Below are 24,116 nucleotides of genomic sequence, written 5' to 3'. Positions count from 1 at the left end.
TTACAAACTGTCTCCGGAATTGATTCTACTAGTATAGACATGTATAACATGCACTATATTAGTGACTCAATTTGCAAGCTGCAGTTGGTGGCTTTCATACATCTATACCGCACAAGATATATATATAAAAATGTATCGTAGTGTTGACCGGAAAATGTTCTACAGATCTGTGGTAAGATAACAAGTACCTAGAAAAGGAAGCATATATAATACACTGCTCTTGAAATAGGTCAGTAAAATATTGCTAAAATTCTGAAAAATATAACAATGTTCTATGAAATCTTATTTAAAAACTAGTTAAATACATTTTTGCACATTTTTTTGCAGTGTATGCTTATAAAAGAACATACAACTGAATTTGTATATGATTCCAGGCTATTGACTTTTCAGATTATTTCATTCACCGTTGCTTTCAAAGTTCAAATTAAAAGAGAAATGGTTGTTGTTCTGCATTCTACATGTGAAACTCACAGTCAAGGCTTGTGCACATTTTATATATTGTGCTCATTTATATAGCGCCAACATATTTCGCATTTCTGTGTCATCATGCACTGTCCCCCTTGGACAGTATCTAAGTACCCAATGAACCTATTAGTATGTTTTTTTCAGTGTGTCAGATTTTAGGAACAGGCCTGCAGGTAAGCTGACACTGTAAAACCTTATATGCAAGGGCCTTCAGGTGAGCTGACCCTCTAAAAAATTATATGCGATGGCTTGCAGGTGGGCTGACCCTGTAAAAGATGGTAGATGAGGGTCTGCAGGTGAGCTGACACTCTAAAAAATTATATACGGGGGCCTGCAGGTGAGGTGACCCTGTCAAAGATTTTAGCTGAGGGCATGCTGGTGAGCTGACCCTCTAAAAAATTATATGCGAGGGCCTGCAAGTGAGCCGACCCTCTAAAAAATTCTATGCGAGGGCCTGCAGGTGAGCTGACCCTGTAAAAGATTGTAGGTGAAGGTAGGTAGAAGTCAATGGGAGTACCCGAGCATTAAACCAGGCAACCCTGCTCTGAAGAGGGGAGGGTGTCTGGTTCATAGAAAAAGGTCAGAAATTGATGGAAACACCCCCAAAATGGTTCGGTAACACAGGGGAAGAGAAGGCAGTGGTGCGATTTTTTTTTTTTAATTAAATACCTTTCCTTACTTAAATACCATACTTTATTGCAAACTTGAAACTAACTCTGCAACCTACAATACAGATAACGCAGCTAAAACAGCAACGTAGATAAATTGAATTGGACTGGCACTCTGTATGTGTGGTGATATGGAATGAATACAATGAATGGTATAGTAAAATGTAAGTGATCACAGTTTAATTCATAAACATAGTATAACACAATAAAATACACAATACAATCAAAGCATATATACGTAAAAAATTGGTAGATAGCAGCACTGGCATGTATTGATAACTTTGTTAGTTCATATAATGTGGTTGGTGTCTTGTAGTAAGCAAAATCGTTTGAATAGAGTAGTTGTCCTTCCAATCACATTATATAGTACAAAAAAACAATCACATGCAGGTATGAGATCCAATAATTGTATAGCTTGTATAAAAAGTTCAGTACAAATATATCGGCTCCTAGATAGCGGTAAATAGCAGTCACTGAGATGTAATGCTCCAAGGCAAGAGAATTGAATCAATTCTTACCTTGAGCCGGCTGGAGTAAAAAGCAAACAGTCACTCACGTGTTCAGATGATCCCGCGTTTAAGGTAGGCGCTGGAACGATACGATATATGGCGTATTGTATTAGGCGCCGGAGCAATGTAGTCTATGGCGTGCTGTGGTAGACGCTGGAATAGTACGGTCTTTTGCGTGTTGCTGGCTTGGCCGTCTGTATCGCAATGTGTGCTGCGTCCCACGTGGTTCGTGACGTACCTCCAGTCCGGGACTTCAGCAGAGTATCTCGTGACCTGGTGTGCGGCAGTCAGAATAACAGAGACTGTGCTCGGCGAAATCTGAATAGAGTTGTTCACTGGAGCGCTCCAGTTGTTGCAAAGAAATGTTCTCAGGTTATATTTCCATCTGAGTATATGAAGAAGGCCTTAATTCTGATGGGAGTATATCAGCTGGTTACGCCAGACGCGTTTCGGGGATCTCTTCCCCTTCCTCAGTGGCAGCTCACTGCTATCTAGGAGCCGATATATTTGTACTGAACTTTTTATACAAGCTATACAATTATTGGATCTCATACCTGCATGTGATTGTTTTTTTGTACTATATAATGTGATTGGAAGGACAACTACTCTATTCAAACTATTTTGCTTACTACAAGACACCAACCACATTATATGAACTAACAAAGTTATCAATACATGCCAGTGCTGCTATCTACCAATTTTTAACGTATATATGCTTTTATTGTATTGTGTATTTTATTGTGTTATACTATGTTTATGAATTAAACTGTGATCACTTACATTGTACTATACCATTCATTGTATTCATTCCATATTCCCACACATACAGAGTGCCAGTCCAATTCAATTTATCTATTTTTCTAATCCTATCTGTAAGGGTGATACCGTTTTTCTGGCCTAGAGCACCTGGTCCTGCTTTGCATAAGAGTGAGCTATTCCTTTAACACTTTCCCTAAAACAGCAACGTAGCGGTCATTATTACACAAAAGGAAGTCACACTCAACCGTATATTCAGTAAAAGTGGCCAGTCTCCAAACCTCAATTGAGTTATAAAAAGCAAATAGGTCTTTGTATGCTCTGAAAATTAACATGATTTTCTTGCAATTTAGAACCAATTTCTTTGCCAGTGATCACCTTTATTAACAGTCCTGAAGGTTCCTGCTTAGGGCTTCCAGTGGTTATAACCTGTGAATCTAGCACAGGATTTCAGCTGCAGTATTCCTGGTACAAGAACAATCAGACCGTGTCAAATACCAAAATTCTGGAGATACAATGTGGATCACTTGTACAGAATGAAGACAGAGTATAAATGTGAAGCTGCTAACCATTGGCAGAAAAGAAGTGTCCCTGTCAGAGTGGTGCTTCTAAAATTCACTGAAGACACTTGTTCCTATCAAGTGTTAACTGAAGGTAAGTCATAGGAAAAATATTATCAGTTTAACAGAGTGATGATGGGTAGTCCTCATGGTATATTTGATATTTGATACGTCATGTAATCCAAAGAAGCGCTGATTCTGCCAGAGCTGAAGCCACCCAACAAAGCAACCATTAAACAGTCAAAGCAGTAGCTTTTAAAGCACTTTTATTTTATTTTTAAGCTTCAATACAAAAACCAACATTGCTCTGTTATGGTTGTCAGTGTGGAACCACTGTGTCAACCAACAGATTAGACTTTGGGATAGCCCTACGGCGTTATTCAGGCTGTCCCCTGGCTTTTACCCTTTAACGCCTATACAGTGATCTGGACTTTGCTGCAGGGGAACCACCAGGCCACCTGGTCCTGAGGTAGTCTCTGTATAATTGACAACTGACCCACATGGGTCAGAGATACCGGTGCAGAGCACGGAGGGGTCAGGTACAATCATACTCACGAAGAGGCTGAGGTCACAGCAGGTGAAGTAAGTGCTATATGGTAAACTAGCAGAAGGACCCGGCTTTGCAGGGGTATATTTCATCTATTTAATTCAATGTTTGTGTGTGTTGTTAAAAGATATCGACAGTATTCCCCATAACAGTGACATCTACAGTACCCTGCCCCCCTTAACAGTGACCTCCACAGCCCCCCACCCATTAACACTGACCCCCCACAGTGCCCCGCCTCTTTTAAATGGGACCTCCACAGCAGCCTGCCCCTTTAACAGTGCGTTCCACAGCACCCCACCCCCTTGACAGTAACCTCCACAGGAGCCCGCCCACTTAACAGTGACCTCTACAGCACCCGCACATTAACACTGACTATAGGTTACATTCCCATTAACTGTGACCACCATTCCTGGCCCCCTTAACACAGACCTCCACAGAGACTGCCCCTTTAACAGTGACTGCCACAGTACCCCGTTCCCTTAACAGTGGCCTCCACAGTCCCCTGCTCCCTTAACAGTGACCTCCACAGTGCCCACCCCTTTAACAATGACCTCCACAGCGGCTTGCCCCCTTAACAATAACATCCACAGCGCCCTCCCCTTTAACAGTGACCTCCACAGCAGCCGTGCCTTTATTAGTGACCTCCACAGTACCCCGTCTCCGTAACAATGATGTCCACAATAACACTCGTCCTTAACAGTGACCTCCACACCAGCTTCCCCTTTAATAGTGACCTCCACAGTCCCCCGCCCATTAACAGTAACCTCCACGGCACCCGTCCGTGATTGTAAATGCGATGGTGCAGATTCTTTTAGCGGACATGCATACATACACTCAGATTTATATATTAGATGGTCCGAGGTTAGGGCATGCAGTGAAGGGTAAATATGGAGGACAGGTAAGATCAGGCAGTTGAGGGTCAGAATCTAGTAAACAGGCAGAGGTCGGTACACGGGCAGGATAACAAGATAAAGCACAGCTCTCTTATGTTTCCTTAGGGGTGGGAAGGAACAAGGGTTTTCACAGATCAGACTCATATCTATAACCCAGATTGTGCAAAATCAGTTTTCGAAGTCCTATTTTATACCCTTATACTTAGCCCTTGGTCAAGTTTTCAGAGCTTCCCACAAATTCATTAACATGTTAACTAATGGAAAGTATGCTAGTCCTTAAAGGGGTTGTGCAAGAATGGGAAGGGGGTGGTGGAAAAGCCCCCCTACTTGGCTGGTTTTGAAAAGGGAAGCTTACTTTACGTGCGTCCCTGTGCTGGATCCCTGCAACTTCTCCTTCCGGCCTGTGATGCTCTGCTGGCTCACTAGCTGAAAATATCTGTTTCGAAGCCACTTGCAGCCGATCACAGCTCCCCTTATGTCATGACTAATGGTAGCATGATGGGGATCCGGTCACTGCCATAGATAGTGATTGGCTGGAGTCATCGTCGAACCGGATGTTTTCACCGATGAAGCCCAGCGGAGCATAGCAGACCAGAAAGAGTAGGAACAGGGAGCCAGTGCCAGGAAGCTTTCTTTTACAGGGTTTGCCAATGCACCCCCCTATTCTTCTACAATCCCTTTAAGGCCAAAATCACCTCGATCTCCCAGACTTACTGTCTGATGTGCTCCCTGGGCTCAATAAATGAAACATGTGAATAGCACATACATAACATTTCTGTTTAATCGTTACAGTTTTAACTTTTCTGTTATGATTTTTTCTTTTTATGTATGTGGTTGTTTAATGTAACTTCAGATGAGAAGCAATACAATTGTTCCTTCAGCACCTCTGCTGCAACCACTGCTACAACTACTCACGTTGCAGTTACCTCAGAGACTACTACCCAGTGTTCATCTGACTTTATTTCAAGGTACAGTGCATTTTCTATATTTTCATGGGTATGACATAAAGCAAATTTCACCTTAAAGGGGTTATCCAACCCCTATATTGACCCCCAATGCCCGGGCCCCTTGTATACAATATACTTACCTGCTCCCCGACACCCGCACCCGCATCGCTCCAGATCCCTGCACAGCCGCCGCTGCATCTCACTGTCGCTCGGATCGGCTGAAGTTATGTAGAGGCGCTGACCTTTAGATAACTTAGGCACTGGCTATTCAACTTGCTTAAATCTATGCCAGCTCCTTCACTGGCGTAGATTTAAATCATTTTCTACACCAAAAAAACTGGCGTACAAAATGATAAATGAAACGGGTCGGTCAGTCGTCCCCTTCCCCGCCCACGCGACGCCCTCTTTTTCCACCACCTCGGAAAAGTGGCATGAGCGGGGAAAAATCACAGATTTGGATGCAAATCCCCTTTGTGACTGATTCTGCAAGAAAAATATGCCAAAAAGTGGCGTACGCCGCTTCATAAATGACCCCCTATGTTCCTATGAAGACCTGTCACAGACAGGGGCTCCATAAGAACTAATGTGTGGCAGCTTCTGTTCATTCAGGAGGACAGAAGCTTCCACACAATGCATCTGGCTCCTCCAATCTCCGCCGGGGGAAGCCGGAGCACACCCCGAATAAGCGCTTCCAGGTTTTAGCGTATCCAGATGCCATGGTCATGGTTTACCACAGCATCTGAAGGGTTAAATGTCCGCAACCGACATTACCACTGTGTGTGGACATTAATGCCAGGTGCCTCCTGTTTAAAACAGCAGGCCCCAACGTGGCTATGACGCCTGCTTCGCTCACAAGCGGACGGCATTTTTAAATACCCCTCTGCCAACGTAAATTTAGGTTGGCCAGTCGGGAAAGGGTTAAAGTTCATAAAGTTCAACCATAAAGTATAATGAATTCACTGACAACTAGGAGATTTAGAATATTTGTGCCTGCTGGAACCATACACATAAATAATATGAGCCAAGAAGTATCTAATATGATATATGATAGTGCTATGATTATACTATTATGTATCCTTAGATTGGAATTTGACAATTTTTTATTTACTTATTCTTCTTTTTCAGCAATTACAGTGTAGTAGGACATGGGTAAGATTTCATAAATTCCATAAACTACAATTGAGTCACACAGATTTGTGGTCAGCTCTATGCCTTGTGTCCTACCAGATAGTTATGTCTTCATGGTATATCTTGTGGATATACCATGAATGTCTCAGATGCAGAAATTTAACAGTGTCTAGTATAATGTAGAGCGTGATAGGGCATTGGATCTAAAGAGCACCCAAGAGAGAATCCCACTGCTCTAGGCATTATACAGTAATAGTTTTGACTAGATTGTTGTATTAAAGAGAATCTGTCACCTCCCCTGACATTCCCTATGCAATGACAATTCTGAAGCATTTTTATGTATTCATCTTGTGCCATTCCTCTATTATCCCTACTAGATATTTATGAATTGCCTGCAATAAAGGTTGACTGTGCAGGCACACACCCCCAACTTGTAACATCCAGCTGGAACCGCATTGCAAACTGCTGGTAATTCATTTTTATAAACTTTTAGTAGGAATAATAAGGGAATGGCATAAGAAAGAGTGACAAGAATATATGCTCCAGAATCGTTATTGCAAGGGGGATACAAGTAGTTACCGAAACAGACATGTCACTAGAGTCGACAGATCTTCTTTAGCCCCTTCCACATCCTCATGTACATTGAGGATGTGAATATATACATCTTTCTATGATATTATTTCTATGAGGCCAATGAAGGAGGTCTGCCTCCTGCTACAATTTTAGTCCATGAAAAAGATCAGTCATAAATGTTGTTTCATCTCTTTGTCACCTCTAGACTTTTCAGCAATGAATGGAATCATTGGCGATGGATTTTCTTTCTGGTGATGACTTTTACTCTATTACTGATCTGTGTAGTCTTAAAAAGTAAATTTGGTAAGTTTTTGACCATAATTATCTTGATAAAAGAGTTCTATTGGCTAGTACTGAATATGGGGGGGGGGGGGGGGAGAACAGATTTTTTTTTTTTATTCCACCTCCATCAAACAGAATCTGTACAGGGAGTGCAGAATTATTAGGCAAGTTGTATTTTTGAGGATTAATTTTATTATTGAACAACAACCATGTTCTCAATGAACCCAAAAAACTCATTAATATCAAAGCTGAATATTTTTGGAAGTAGTTTTTAGTTTGTTTTTAGTTTTAGCTATTTTAGGGGGATATCTGTGTGTGCAGGTGACTATTACTGTGCATAATTATTAGGCAACTTAACAAAAAACTAATATATACCCATTTCAATTATTTATTTTTACCAGTGAAACCAATATAACATCTCAACATTCACAAATATACATTTCTGACATTCAAAAACAAAACAAAAACAAATCAGTGACCAATATAGCCACCTTTCTTTGCAAGGACACTCAAAAGCCTGCCATCCATGGATTCTGTCAGTGTTTTGATCTGTTCACCATCAACATTGCGTGCAGCAGCAACCACAGCCTCCCAGACACTGTTCAGAGAGATGTACTGTTTTCCCTCCTTGTATATCTCACATTTGATGATGGACCACAGGTTCTCAATGGGGTTCAGATCAGGTGAACAAGGAGGCCATGTCATTAGATTTTCTTCTTTTATACCCTTTCTTGCCAGATACGCTGTGGAGTACTTGGACGCGTGTGATGGAGCATTGTCCTGCATGAAAATCATGTTTTTCTTGAAGGATGCAGACTTCTTCCTGTACCACTGCTTGAAGAAGGTGTTTTCCAGAAACTGGCAGTAGGACTGGGAGTTGAGCTTGACTCCATCCTCAACCCAAAAAGGCCCCACAAGCTCATCTTTGATGATACCAGCCCAAACCAGTACTCCACCTCCACCTTGCTGGCGTCTGAGTCGGACTGGAGCTCTCTGCCCTTTACCAATCCAGCCACGGGCCCATCCATCTGGCCCATCAAGACTCACTCTTATTTCATCAGTCCATAGAACCTTAGAAAAATCAGTCTTGAGATATTTCTTGGCCCAGTCTTGACGTTTCAGCTTGTGTGTCTTGTTCAGTGGTGGTCGTCTTTAAGCCTTTCTTACCTTGGCCATGTCTCTGAGTATTGCCCACCTTGTGCTTTTGGGCACTCCAGTGATGTTGCACCTCTGAAATATGGCCAAACTGGTGGCAAGTGGCATCTTGGCAGCTGCACGCTTGAACTTTCTCAGTTCATGGGCAGCTATTTTGCGCCTTGGTTTTTCCACACGCTTCTTGCGACCCTGTTGACTATTTTGAATGAAACGCTTGATTGTTCGATGATCACGCTTCAGAAGCTTTGCAATTTTAAGAGTGCTGCATCCCTCTGCAAGATATCTCACTATTTTTGACTATTCTGAGCCTGTCAAGTCCTTCTTTTGACCCATTTTGCCAAAGGAAAGGAAGTTGCCTAATAATTATGCACACCTGATAGACCACACCCCTTCTCATTACAGAGATGCACATCACCTAATATGCTTAATTGGTAGTAGGCTTTCGAGCCTATACAGCTTGGAGTAAGACAACATGCATAAAGAGGATGATGTGGTCAAAATACTCATTTGCCTAATAATTCTGCACTCCCTGTATAAAGAAAAATACTTATCTGCTACCTGACATTCACTTCCAGCTCCCGGACTGTCTGCACATCACTGCTGGGTCACATACTGCTTCGGAAGAAAAGTCATTTTTTGCAGTAGCACACATAACCCCATACATACAGATTAGAGATGAGCGATGTTTTCAAAAATTCAATTCAGTCGCTTCTCCAAATTTTTCCCAAAAATGTGCTTCGATCCAAATTAATTAGTCACGAACAGTGTTAAATCAAGTCTATCCCAGCCTGCAGTTACTTTTTAGGAAGAATCTATCCTGGTATAAATCACAGTGCAGTACAGCAACATGTATAGCTAGTACTTTTTGGTAGCGAAACAGTTACTTTGCATCTGAATGACAGGCAGGTTACATATATGGTCACGCACATCATCATGCAGGACACCAACATTCCTAGCTAACTCCTAGCTAAACAAAAAAAAAAAGCATACAGCATCCTTCAGTAAAGCAAAAAAATAAATAAATAAACGCTGTGTGCCCATGCAGGTCTCCCAATGACTCTTTAGTGTAACAAGATAAGGCCATGGAGGCAGCGCCAATAAAGTAGCGGAGAAAAAAAGTTATTTTAATCCATGTTATGAATCACTTCTGTTAGATGTAGAATGACTGTGCATCACTATTAGGCTCCATTCACACATCCGCAATTCCATTCAGCATTTTGCGGAACGGAATTGCAGACCCATTCTTTTCTATGGGTCCGCAATTCCGATCCCCCAAAAAATGGAACATGTCCTATTCTTGTCTGCAATAGCGGACAAGAATAGGCATGTTATATTAGTGCCGGCGATGTGCGGTCCGCAAAATGCGGAACGCACATTGCCGGTTTCCGTGTTTTGCGGATCCGTGGATCCGCAACACGCACACGGATGTGTGAATGGACCCTTAGACTTAGTTTACATTTACTTGGTCAGTCATTGTCAGCCCAAAGCAGGTGCGAGTCAAACCCACAGGACGGGTGCAGAATTATTCTTGATACCTAATCAGAGAGTAGGCTTGGCTCCTGAATTTGCCTCACAATAAGGGATGGAAATAACTGACTAAATAACAGAAGTGGAAACTCCGCCTTACAGGTAAATGTGACCATCAGGTGTAATTTATTGGCAAGTACTTAACCGTGCAGTGACCCAATATTCAAGGAGTGGCCCCATAACAGTGGGGAGGGTGTCAGCAGTAAGGCTGTGTTCACATCACTGTTTATATTTCCGTTCTTCTGATCCATCAGAAGAACAGCCCCAAAAAAGCGAATCCTATAGTTTGAGCATCCGCCTTCACGCGGTCAATATTTGGTCAGTATTGTGAGGAAAAAAGAGAAGAGGGTGCAAAACAGAGATGACACGTGATTGGAATATATGCATGTCTTCTGTGTTTTGGACCCACTCCTGCTTTTGGCTTCCAAATCCTAATCAAATCCTGATGCAAAATACTGCCCATGTGATAGAAGCCTTCTGGACTCTCAAACGACAGGATTATATTATTATTTTTTTTGACGGTTTAGAACGGAAGAATAGTCATGTCAACACGGCCAAACAGGGACTCTAGTGGCCCGGTAAGAGACTGGTGAGGGTGGCAACAGCATGAAGAGTCACAATAGTGGGCCCGGAACAGAGTGGGGAGAGGAGGGGCAAAAGCAGTAGCAGTGACAACATAAGTTGTGGCAAATAGCAGTAGAGGCAGCAGGAGCGTGGCAGAAGTAACGCGCATTTTGTAACAATGTTCTGGTGTGGCAGCACGCTACATAGTCAGATCATTACTGCCAGAATTATATACTCTGTTGTATCAGACACTGGTGTCTGGAAATCCTAGGTGATCCAGGCCTAATTTATCTTAATAATAGTTAGTCTCTCAAACATTTTGGGTTGAAAAGTAAGTTCTCTATGGGTAACTATACCCCCCGCCGCACTAAACACCTGCTTTGATGCCACACTACTGCCCGGGCAGGAAAACTTTATCAGGGTAAACTCGGGTAGCTGCAGCCACAATTCAAATTTGGCTACCCATTAGTCCAGGGGATCTTGGATCCGTTTTGACAGATTGCAGTCCAAGAATGTCACCACCTGTTGGTTCAGGTTCTGCTCCATGTCCTACTGCTGGGTGGTTTCTTCAGTAGCTGGGTGAAGAAACGTGCTTATAAGAGACTCAAGACTTAAGTTGCTGCTGATGGAGTTGGTGCTGCTCCTGCCCTCCATCACTCTCCAGCAGTCATGGCAATGGCATGTGAGCTCAGAGAGTCCCCCAGGTTAGACTTTTGTGAGGATGGGAGATGGGGTGCGTAGGCAGCGACCAACTGACTACTAAGGATGTCTCGATAGTAGTTGAGTTTTTTATCTATCTCAGAAGGTGTCAAAAAAAGGCCCCTATTTTGGACTGGTAGCGAGGGTCTAACATTGTGGAGAGCCAGTAGTCATTCCTCTGCTGAATAGTGATAATGTGCCTGTCACTACACAATCAACTCAGGATGCTTCTGTCTATTTGCACAAGGGACTCAGAGGGACTCTCTGCCTCCATCTCCAATGCATACTGCGACAGTGTGTCAAGGTCATCTACGTTGTCTTCCTCATCTCCCTCAAGTTCCTCATAATTATCTTCTGTTGCTTGGGCAGATAAACCACCTAGTTCTTTATAAAATTCCTGGGGTTTTAAGCCCTCCTAATCACCCTCCTCCTCTTACTGTGCCAGTTCAGCCTACAGAGGGCTCAGAAGACCGTGAGATGTAGGCGCCACGTCTTCTGTCCTCTCGCCAGATTTATCAGCATTCCCTCTAGGACATGAACGAGTGGAATGACATCATTCAAGTTACACCGGGGGGTAGTCCTGTCCATCTGCAGCATCAAGAAATCATCACAGGTTTCCTCTGCTCATACAGTCGGTCCAACATGTGGAGGGTGGAGTTCCAATGTGTGGAAACATTGCATATGAGGCGATGTAGAGGGAGGGAACTATTCTGCCTTTGCAGCTCAAGGAGGGCGTGTTTTGCACATAAGAGTGGCTAAAGTGCATGCACAGTTTCCTTGACATGTCTTTTTTAAGACATCTTGCAGTTGGGTGGAAGACATCAGGAACCGAGTGACAACCATATTGAAGACGTATACCATGCAAGGTGCATGAGTCAGCCCTCCCTGATGCAGTGCAGACAGAATGTTCTTCCAGTTATCAGTGACCATAGTTCCTATCTCTAGTTGGAATGGAGACAGCCAGGATTCGACTTCTTGGTTGATGACACAGAGCAGTTCCTCCCCGGTGTGAATCTGTTCGCCCATGCTGACTAGGTGCAGAGGCACATGACAATGCCGTGCTTTGTATAGGTGGCATGCTTGAGGACCACTCTGAACTGTGCCTACAGTGGAAGCAGTTGACAATGAGTCTGATGCATTGTACGTCTATGTATAACTGAACAGATTAATTATGAATGGCGCAGCAGATTAACTAGGTACACACGCCTGTATATTAAACCGACTGTTGAGACTAAGTCTGATGCACAGTCAGTCTATGTATAATAGAACAGATTAAGAATAAATGGCACAGCAGTGGAACAAGATGGACAGGGTGATTACACAGACCCTGCACTGTCCCTAACTAAGATTCTACAATTAAAGAGGACCTGTCACCACTCCTGACATGCCTGTTTTAATTCTCAATCAACTTCTGGGCCAATTCCTGACTGATAGCAACCTATTCTTTCATAATCACTTCTTGGAGTTTGTCAGAATTAGTGGGTTTTTGTTTGTCCACCCGCCTCTTGAGGATTGACCACAAGTTCTCAATGGGATTAAGATCTGGGGAGTTTCCAGGCCATGGACCCAAAATGTCAACGCTTTGGTCCCCGAGCCACTTAGTTATCACTTTTGCCTTATGGCACGGTGGTCCATCGTGCTGGAAAATGCATTGTTCTTCACCAAACTGTTGTTGGATTGTTGGAAGAAGTTGCTGTTGGAAGGTGTTTTGGTACCATTCTTTATTCATGGCTGTGTTTTGGGGCAAAATTCTGAGTGAGCCCACTCCCTTGGATGAGAAGCAACCCCACACATGAATGGTCTCAGGATGCTTTACTGTTGGCATGACACAGGACTGATGGTAGCGCTCACCTTTTCTTCTCCGGACAATCCTTTTTCCTGATGCCCCAAACAATCGGAAAGAGGCTTCATCGGAGAATATGACTTTGCCCTAGTCCCCAGCAGTCCATTCACCATATTTTCTGCAGAAGATCAATCTGTCTCTGATGTTTTTTTTGGAGAGAAGTGGCTTCTTTGCTGCCCTTCTTGACACCAGGCCATCTTCCAAAAGTCTTCACCTCACTGTGTGTGCAGATGCGCTCACACCTGCCTGCTGCTATTCCTGAGCAAGCTCTGCACTGGTGGCACTCAGATCCCGCAGCTGAATCCTCTTTAGGCGACGATCCTGGCGCTTGCTGGACTTTCTTGGACGCCCTGAAGCCTTCTTAACAAGAATTGAACCTCTTTCCTTGAAGTTCTTGATGATCCTATAAATTGTTGATTGAGGTGCAATCTTAGTAGCCACAATATCTTTGCCTGTGAAGCCATTTTTATGCAACGCAATGATGGCTGCACGCGTTTCTTTGCAGGTCACCATGGTTAACAATGGAAGAACAATGATTTCAAGCATCACCCTCCTTTTAACATGTCAAGTCTCCCATTTTAACAAATCAGCCTGACATAATGATCTCCAGCCTTGTGCTCGTCAACATTCTCACCTGAGTTAACAAGACGATTACTGAAATGATCTCAGCAGGTCCTTTAATGACAGCAATGAAAAGCAGTGGAAAGGTTTTTTTGGGATTAAGTTAATTTTCATGGCAAAGAAGGACTGTGCAATTCATCTGATCACTCTTCATAACATTCTGGAGTATATGCAAATTGCTATTATAAAAACTTAAGCAGCAACTTTCCCAATTTCCAATATTTATGTAATTCTCAAAACTTTTGGCCACGACTGTACATGTTTAACCAACTCATATCCAGTACCTGACCATTAGTACATGTATATATAGAGACTCAGGCATAAATAGCATATATATCATCTACATGTAATACAACTGTAGACTACAAATATCTACTGTATATGTAACCATATAAAGTCTACAGCAATATTATACTTTTATACATATGCAGAAAGCACACATATGAAGTTAGCTTGCTCTTGAAGTGCTGTTTGTCCAGGTCTTGCAGTTAGAGAGGGCATCCCCAAGTTTCACATAGCCTATATGCTCCTGGGTCTCAGCCCCCACCCTATGACCACCCAAATATCTTCTCAATCTGTTGGCCAAGAGCCTTGATATGGCTTTGATATGATAACAAGGGACACAATGACCAAATGGCTTCTGGCCATACCGATATCACTCAATGGGTGAATACCACTCAATATCAATATACACTATATCCAATTATTAGGCATATTTGTGTGGTCAGCAGGCTGACGTTCTGGCTAAGAGCCACATTTTCCTGTAACAAGTACATTTTTGGATTGATATATATATATTTTGTATTCACAGAAGCATCACCCAGACAGGATACTTCCTTTCCTCTCATGATGATAATGAGAGATCACATGCCTCTTCTTCACAGCAAAAATGTTATAACATGAACAGAGTTGAGAAAAAGACCTTAATCCTAACTTCTACAAACCTATGAATACAGAATCAACCTAATCAAACTAATATGAAAAGTTGTTATTCTAAAAATCTTCATCTACTTGCATATTATAAGTTATACCAGCAAGAATTAGTCTTTATGTAGAAAACTATGATTTAAATCGAGCCTTACTGACTAGTGATTTAAATCGTGATTTAAAACAGTTTGATTTAAATCAAATCCACCGTGATTAAGGGTACTTTCACACTAGCATTTAAGTTTTTTGGTATTGAGTTCCATCATAGGGGCTCAATACCGGAAAAAAAAACGCTTCAGTTATGTCCCTATATGCTCCAAAATGCATTCCGTTCCGTTTATTTGCGTTCCCAAACCAGAGAGCAAACCGCAACATGTTGTATTTTGCTTTCCGTCCTGGGAAAGGTTTGATTTTAAACTTTTTTTTTATTATTTTAATTTTATAATAGTTTTATAATTTTAGAAATTATACATTTATTTTCAAGACGTGCATTATATGTTCACCTATTGTCAAAAGTGAACACAATGCTTTTGAATTTGTGGATTACATGTAATACAATTCTCCAGTTTGCTAATATAATCTGTGTTCTATGGTGTAAGTTTTTATTTTTTATTTGACTATCAAGGTAAAGGAAATAGGCACATGGCTATAGTTTTCCTAAGGCTGGGTGAAGACACAGCAAAAAGATTACCATGTGGAAGCAACCAACAAATCCACACCAAAATTCACTATGAAATTTGCATATCTGCTGTGAAAATTCACATAATTTCTGCAATAAATAGGATTCAGGGATACTACTTCTCCTTATGAGGAGCTCCTAATCAGCACGAGGAGCCTTATAGGCAATATATGCTCCTCTAGAATTCTGGGAAGAAGGGATGCAGATGAGCTTTTAACAATCCCTGCCTCTAATGCCACCAGATGTAAGGCAGCTATCCTATAAGTCAATGTTCAAACTTTTAAACAGGCCTTGAGACATACCTTTGATAATAATGAAGCCAGCATCTCATCTGCAGACAGCTGTTTCGGGGTGATTGTCCCTCATCAGTGCAGAGCAGAAAGGACTGGCTTAAAGAGGTGATGTCACGACTGAGGATGGGGAAAACCCTCAGCCGTGCGATGTTGAAGATGTAGTCGCTGCAAGGCCAGGACAGAGATCAGGAAGCAGGTCACCTCCTATCATATCCCTAACTCTGACTAACTCTGACTCTGACTCCTAGCTGTATGAGCCGACCCTGATGGTGGGAGGGCTCATACTCCGGAACCTTGAAGACCCTACTAGCCCTCAGGGTGGCCCTCAACTAGGAGCAGGGTAAGACGACCTGTTCCTCCTAGGCATGGAGGAACAGGAGTCTCACAGGCCAGGCCACAATAAAGGGGAAACATAAACAACTTATGGCAATGGCAGGTAAATGTAACAAGTACAACACCTACCTGCCACAGACACAAAGCCTGGAACCCAGGTGCAAGTGCTGCTGTCCACAACAACACAAACGGACACAGAACACACCACACCACACACAGGAACCAAGGACCATAAGCTGCAAAGAATAAAGACCAAACAAACATCTTCATAACATCATGTAAGATAAACCTATGACCACAAGGGTGGCCCCCCACTGGCAGATGGTATAACACAGGAGGCTGACTCCAGCTAACCATGGCTGGAGTACCCCTCTGACTACTGATCTTAACTGAGGCTTTATATCCCATGTAGCCACACCCACACACAGACACACCCAGTGCACACATACTAGGAAGGAAGTTAACCCTTCCAACACAAGGCAAGGGAAGACGGCCACTTAAAGGGGAAGTACACACATATACACACACACTTCACCTGTTGCCGCGGGCAACGGCATGCGTGGCAACCATGTCCTGGGGATCAGCTAGAAGGCCGAGACATTGCCACCACATGCATACAACACCAAACGTAGTCACGGGTAACCAAGTGAAGGAAAATGTCACTACGCACACCATAGGCCGTGACACTCTCACCCCTCAAAGCTCCCTCACCAACACAAAAGGGAAAACAAGTGTGGGACCCCAAACAAGGAAGGGAGAAGGAAATAAAAAATAGCTGAATCTGTGTCAGCGAGTCTATCCAGGACTGCTGCCAGCCCCTGTAACAACACACAGGGACCAGGGTGCTGACTGCCAGCCTCTGGAACAACACACAGGGACCAGAGACCAGCAAAGAAACAGCCCGGAGAGACTGCACACTGCGTCCACTCTCAGCAAACTGTTCCCACAAAGTCGCTGCTAGCATGCATCCTCTCCCAGCACACACTAAAGCCTCCGGAGGATAAGCATGTGTGCCAGAAAGCGGCAGGTACCACATGCTGCGCCCTCTTCCGAAGGCGGGATACTCCCACCCCTCAAAGCCCCTCCCAACAACAAATGGGGAAAGTTGGTGAGGCAGAAAAAACAATGGGATCAGGAGGGGAATGACAAACAAGGGTAAACCAACACGGACAACGGTAAGAAAGGAATGGCGGGGAAAAGCCACTCACCTGGCCGTAAATAGTGAAACCCCCATAACGCTCTCCCTCCGGAGAACGCACATGCACCCCATCAGCGGATGACGGTACATGCTGGACCCTCTTTCGAAGGTGATGCCACGTGAGGAGCCATTGTGGTCATACTGTCACGACTGAGGATGGGTAAAACCCTCAGCCGTGCGATGTTGAAGATGTAGTCGCTGCCAGGCCAGGACAGAGATCAGGGAGCAGGTTTATCTTACATGATGTTATGAAGATGTTTGTTTGGTCTTCATATATTGCAGCTTATGGTTTCCTGGGTTCCCGTGTGATGTGTGGTGTGTGCTGTGTCCTTTGTGTTGTTGTGGACAGCAGCACTTGTACAGGGGTTCCAGGTTGTGTGTCTGTGGCAGGTAGGTTTGGTACTAGTTTAACTTACCTGCCATTGCCATATGTCTGTTTATGTTTCCCCTTTCTTTATAGCTTGGCCAGTGAAACTCCTGTTCGTCCGTATCTAGGAGGAACAGGTAGTCTTACCCAGCTCCTAGTCCAGGGACACCCTGAGGGCTAGCAGGAATATCAGGTTCCGGAGTATGAGCCCTCCTACCATCAGGGTCAGCTCATACGGCTAGGAGACAGGGTCAGAATTAGGGATTGATAGGAGGTGACCTGCTCCCTGATTCCTGTCCTGGCCTTGCATCGACCATCCATCTTCTGGCATCGCACGGCTGAGGGTTTTCCCCATCCTCAGCCGTGACAGGTGAGAGGTCAGGATTGGGCGTGTGCTATATCTCCTTATGGAGAGCACCTAGTCGGTGTGAGGAGCCTTATAGGCCAGATAGTGAAGATTTGTTTGTTTTTTTAATTTGGATTTTTCACCATTGAGGTGAGTAGGGTTTGTCTAAACCACATTTGCTAACCTTGTACTGTATTTTTGTGGAATTTAAGCACAATTTTCTCCACTAAAATTCCCTGAAAAAAATAGATGTGAGAACTCACACTAAAGTTGTCGTTTTAATATTAGCAATTCTCTTTATAAGCTTAAATAAAATCCTATGCAACTTCTGTGCACACTTGTGAAAATCTATACCTGCGGATTTTCGGGCGGATTGTTCTTCTAATTGGGCCTCACTCCTTCGTGTTCACTAAGAATATGCAAACATGCAAGATCACTCCTATGGAGATAACATGAACTTTATGTAAAGGTTACCCAAGACACAGCAGAGAATTACAGGAATAAACAATGAGCTAACAGCTGTGTGTTTTCAAATTTCCCATGACTGGCCGCAGTTCAGACACCGCAGTAGGGGGAAGTCCAATGGCAAGTTAGAGACTAAATTTGGTAAACTGCTGTAGTTGGAAAGCAGCATCTGTTGGGATTTTTACATCATGCAGATGTCATTTCAGTTTTAATATCATCTCTTCTGTTCCTAAAATTAGATTTGCTAATCTATGAGTGTTAGAAATATGTAATAAAAGTTATATAGTTAGGTAGTTATATTTTATTTAGAACCAAATTAGTGAGTTCCAGCAAAAAGCCAACAGTCCCAGTTTTAGCAGATTTGTATATGTAATACTTTAAAGGGAACCTGCCACCTAAAAAGCGCCTCCCAAACCCCCAGCATTACCTTAAAGTATCCAGCAGTATGCTTCTAAAGATCCTTTTCTTCCTGTGGTCAGATGCACCAAAATTGTGAAAAACAACTTTTAATCCCCTGCGCGCACTTTATAACCGCAGAGTTTGAAGTCGGGGAGGAAAGCGGCCTCCTTCCTCCTTTAACTGCCCCTTTAACTCTGATTTACAGCCGATAGTTTTTGGCTGTTCAGCAAAGCCGGCCGAAGTCTGACGCATATGGTCTCTATTAGGCTCTTGATGCATGCTCGCACCAGAGAGCCTGCGCCTTCCCTTTAAGTGTTTTCTGCCCCCATTCCTCCCAGCCTTTAAAGTGAACCTCTGTCTCATGTAATTCTTAGTTCCAAAATTCTGCGCTGATTAAATTCCTAATGTATGTTTGTAGCAGTTGGAGTTTTGTTTTTCTCATACAGAGCTCCAAATCCCCTGCATAAACATAGCATCAGAAAGACTATGGTCACCGCCCAGCGACACAGTCAGCAGACTCAGAAACTGCTAACAGTCTTTCCTAACCACTACAGTTGGTAGGAAGCTAAGGCTACCCCTGGGTTCTTCACTACAGCCACTGCCAGCTTTACATGGTGGTCTGTGCCTGCTGCGACCCTGTGCCCCTACTTCTGCATCTTTGCTAGGCAGTGGCGTACCAAGGGGGGGGCGGGCCGCCCCGGGTGCCACTCACAAGGGGGGTGCCAGGCCGCCTGTCTTTAAAAAAAAAAAAAAAATTTTTATTCTTCTGGGCCGCACCGCCGATCGCCACAGGCGGCGCGGCCCTGGATGTAATTGCGGCTGTGTGCTGTGGGGCAGGGGAGGGAGAGGCGTGTCCCTCCCCTGTTCTTCTGATAGGCCGCAGGCACTAATGCCTGCAGCCTATCAGAGGCCGGCTCAGGCAGCGATGATGTCATTATCATGACGTTGCGCCTGAGCCCGGCAGCACACAGCAGGGACACAGGCCGGAAAAGGCTTGCATCGCTGCTGAGCTGATGGAGGTAAGTATTAGTTTTTTTGTTTTTTTTTTCCTCTTTGGGGGGGCTGGCACTATGGGGGGGAGATCTGGCACTATGGGGGGGCTGGCACTATGGGGGGGAACTGGCACTATGGGGGGGCTGGCACTATGGGGGCATTTCTTACTGGCACATTATGGGGGGCACCATGGGGGAGAGGAGCACTATGGGGGTATCTGTGGGCTTTTTTTTTTAATTATTGGCACATTCTGGGGGGCACTATAGGGGAGAGCAGCACTATGGGGCATCTGGTGTTACTATAGGGGCATTATTTGGGGGCACTATGGGGAAGTGGGGGCTCTAAAGTGGTCTTTTGTATTGGAACATTATGGGGGGCACTGGCATTTGGTGGCACTAAGGGGGCATTTTTTACTGGCACATTATGAGCGGCACTATGGGGGAGTGGAGCACTATTGAGGCATATGGTGGCACTAAGAAGGGGCATTTTTTTACTGGTACATTGTGGGGGAGGAGCACTATAGGGGCATCTGCTGGGGGCACTAAGGGGCATTTTTTTACTGGCATATTATGGGGGACACTATGGGGAAGGGGGAGAGGAGCAGTATGAGGGCATTTACTGGGGCACTATATAGGGGTATTTTATACTGGCATACATTATGGGGACATTAGCTCAACTGCGGGCACTAAGCGGGGGTATTTCATGTACTGTCATATTATAGGGAAAATTAGTACTACTAGGGGGTATTATGGGGAGCTTTACTACTACTGGGGGCTATGAGGAACATGATTACTAGGGCACTATAGTAGTATTTCCAGGGGGACTGTTTCTGCAGTATAGTATTGGGGGTGGCAGGAAACTAATGTCTGTTTCTCAATCTCTGCAGAGACGGGAGATGGCAGAAAAATCATCATGGCGGTCTGGTCTGAATGGAGAAGATGAGGAAAGAGAACGTCTACATCAAAGGTGACATCACTGGATGTAAGAGGTATGTGGCGCTATGTAGGAGAGGAGATGCCCCTTATGAACCATTGATCACCCCCCTGTAAGGCTCCATTCAGAGGTCCGTATGATTTTTACGGATCCACTGATACATGGATCGGATCCGCAAAACACATGCGGATGTCTGAATGGAGCCTTACAGGGGGGTGATCAATGACAGGGGGGGTGATCACCCATATAGACTTCCTGATCACCTCCGTCATTGATCACCCCCCTGTAAGGCTCCATTCAGACGTCCGTATGATTTTTACGGATTCACTGACACATGGATCGGATCCGCAAAACACATGCGGATGTCTGAATGTTTTGTAATAAATATTATTGAAAACATTGAAAAAAGTTTGTGCATGTTTTCTTAACTTTCTTGGGGGGGGGGGGGGGTGCCAAACAAAGGGTTCGCCCCGGGTGCCAAATGCTCTAGGTACGCCCCTGTTGCTAGGGTTTACTTGGTTTCTGTGTGCACCTACTTGACTAATGGGCTAATCAGCCCTGCTGTATATTCTGTGTTGTGTGTCCCACCCCTTGCCTGTGCAACGGGGTCTGTCTGATTTTTTTTTTCTAGTCTGCTGGATCTTGTGAAGGAGCTATTTTCAGTTTGTCGATCTGTGGACCATATTCTGCCTGACTCCTGAGTCTGTCTGTCTGCCGTCTGACCTGTACCTGTTACCCTGTTCATCTGCCTGTGCTACATCTTCAGGAATCACAAGAAGCCAAATAAGCAGACAAGAGGTTAATGCATATAAAGTCACAAGCAAGGACAGCAGTAAGCACAAGGCTTAAATCCTCTGCCTAGCTCTCGGATTGGACACTGAGTCAGAAAGCTGTTTGGCTCGATGTCCAGTCTCAAGGATAGATTAACCAGCAGAGGCTTGACTGCTCAGCATAGAAACCCTCCTAAAACGGTCATGCACTAGATCATAGCATGTTCATTTCCTGGAACATAGGTTTAGATTAAAATCTAACATGCTTGCTGCCTAAACCCTCCACTTGAGGAAGCATGGAAGCTTACTGCACACAGTCCTATTACTGACTGCAGTATGCAGTTTACTCCCAAGACCCCTAGTCAGGAGATTGAATGCCCTGTATCAAAAGGCCCCACCATAGAGGATTCCTTCAAGTTTGGGCTCATGCACACGGCCGTTGCCCGGCCGTGCCCGCAAAGAGCAGGTCCACAATACACGGGCACACCAGCACCGGCCATTTACACCCCGCATCACCGAATCATTCACTTGAATGGGTCCGCAATCTGGAAGGTTGATGCGGAACAGAGGCATGTAACCCCAAGGAAGCACTATGGAGTGCTTCCGTGGGGTTTCTTTCCGTGCCTCCGCACAGCTTAAAAATGTTGCGCTGTGGATGGATCACGGACCCATTCAAGTTGAATGGGTCTGCATCCGTCATGGCAGTCGCACGGATAGTGCCTGTGCATTGGGGACTGCAAATGCACGGAACGGCCGTGTGCATGTAGCCTTAACCTCACCCACGCAATGCAGTTTGTGGGACTTAATATAATGTAATTTTTTGCTAGTCTCTATATATATATATATATATTTGTGCAATTCTCATTTCTTTGTAACCTGTTTCATGCCAATGACTCACTTGCTTTTTATCGCTCATTTATTAGGAAATACGGCATTTCCTGGATACACCAGCATACCCACTTTAGCATTTAGTGTGATATAACATATATACATTTCCGTTTTTTCAAAGAGCAAATGATATATTTACAGTCTTGATTCTTTAGCGTTAGCATTGAGCTCAGCCGAAAGTCTACTGTAGTAAATATGAGAAGAGGTGTTAACAAGTCCGTAATCACAGGACAGACGTGAAATGCCTATGGTGGTGTCTTTGCCTTATTCACACACGCATACAAGTCTTTGATACTATCTTCTGGATTTTTTGGCAGTAGTTTCACCTCTGCATAAGTGGTTTCTGGAACAATGTTTTGGGGGAGATTCTTTGCTTTACGTTTTGCATCGTGCTTCACCTCCGTGTAGATGAGTCCATCATCTGGTTGTGAGGCTTTCTGTGTGAATCATGAAGCGGAATATAGTCAGGTTTACATATGTATCAAAAATATTGGTAAGCGCAGACGTCATTTTAACATTTCCATTATAGACTTGTTGAAGGACAAATTTACTTTCCACAAACGACACTATTTATATTATTTAAAGGATAACTTTAGGTGGAGCGGAAATTAAAGGGGACATCTGGGACATTGATGGCATATAGCTAGGATACACCATAAATGTCAGATTCATGTAAGTCCCACTTCTGAGACCTGCTCCTATTTCGAGAAGGGCTTAAAGTGGAGGAGAGCACACTGCACATATGCAGATTACTCCACATGCACATGGAAGAAATCATTGAGAAAAATCTGCGATATCTATTGTTGGCAGAGGTTGGCACATAAAGAAGGCAAATGAATGTATGCGAGCATGCAATCTACACTGTTATTAATATGGGGAAATACAGCTCATCAGATACCTGCTTCCCATTGAGGTCAGTGATTCATTGAACAGGACATTTTTTTTTACATGGCCTGAAATTAAACAGTGGAGGTGACTTTTTGTCAGTGCTATTGCATAATGGCCTGTAAAATTACCTTGATTTCAGCATAAGTGGTTTCTTCTGGTTTTGTTGCCCTTGGCTTCTTATTGTGATTATTAAATACAATTTTGCCGTAATTCAGATCGCCATCTTGATTCTATGAATGAGATGTTCAAAGACATGAATGGATGTTAGATTTGACATGTAAACCACTATTTACTAAATGAAGATCCAAATACACAGTCGAATCACATTATTATGACCACTTCCTACTTTCAACGATGGCAGCGTGTGGCTCATGAAAGAAGTCACGTGTTGCGAGTTGGCTTGGTGGGTATATCAGGTGTGCGATAGACTGATGGCAAAAGGGGGTGATAATTGACTTTTGGGTGGCAGTATTTCTGAATCTGCGCACTTTGTGAACTGTTCGGGTGCTGCTGTGGTGAAGTTAAATTGTGAGTGGACAAATGGCACCATTGCGAAAAGCAACGTGGAGACTGTGGAGTACCACGTGCAGGATTCAAACCTAAAACCTTCATTAGTTTTCCTGTACAATGCTCTATATACCAGTACATTGTAGTTAGCAAAATTCCATCAGCTGGGACACAGGAACACAAGCGGATATCAGGAACCTTAGCAGGACCTTGACACTGAGGCATCTGGGAAATAAGCTGAGCCACTTATATATGATCGGGAGGGATAGGATTGGTCCGCGAGGTCACATGACCTAACCCATAAAGCCCAGGAAGTGACGCGCGCTGGCCCTTAAAGGGTTTCTGTCATGAGAAAAATAGTTATGTAGCTGACTGACATTAGCGATGTGCTAA

The 24,116-nt window shown here is 43.9% G+C and overlaps 1 protein-coding gene across 1 annotated transcript in view; it reads left to right on the top strand.

Moving 5' to 3' along the window:
• Window positions 1-14,678, top strand: part of LOC122930251 (CMRF35-like molecule 3) — a 68,628-nt gene extending 53,950 nt beyond the window's left edge. The window contains exons 3-5 of the mRNA XM_044283476.1: window positions 5,252-5,366; window positions 7,252-7,349; window positions 14,549-14,678. Coding sequence (XP_044139411.1) covers window positions 5,252-5,366; window positions 7,252-7,349; window positions 14,549-14,640 — 305 coding nt within the window. The 3' untranslated portion in view covers window positions 14,641-14,678. The remainder of the gene's footprint in view (window positions 1-5,251; window positions 5,367-7,251; window positions 7,350-14,548) is intronic.
• Window positions 14,679-24,116: the final 9,438 nt, after the last annotated feature.

This window comes from Bufo gargarizans, chromosome 3 (assembly GCF_014858855.1).
Source record: "Bufo gargarizans isolate SCDJY-AF-19 chromosome 3, ASM1485885v1, whole genome shotgun sequence".
NCBI classification, from domain to species: domain Eukaryota; kingdom Metazoa; phylum Chordata; class Amphibia; order Anura; family Bufonidae; genus Bufo; species Bufo gargarizans.
Note: the sequence above shows the minus strand (reverse complement) of the source record. Positions and strands in the feature narration are given on the sequence as shown.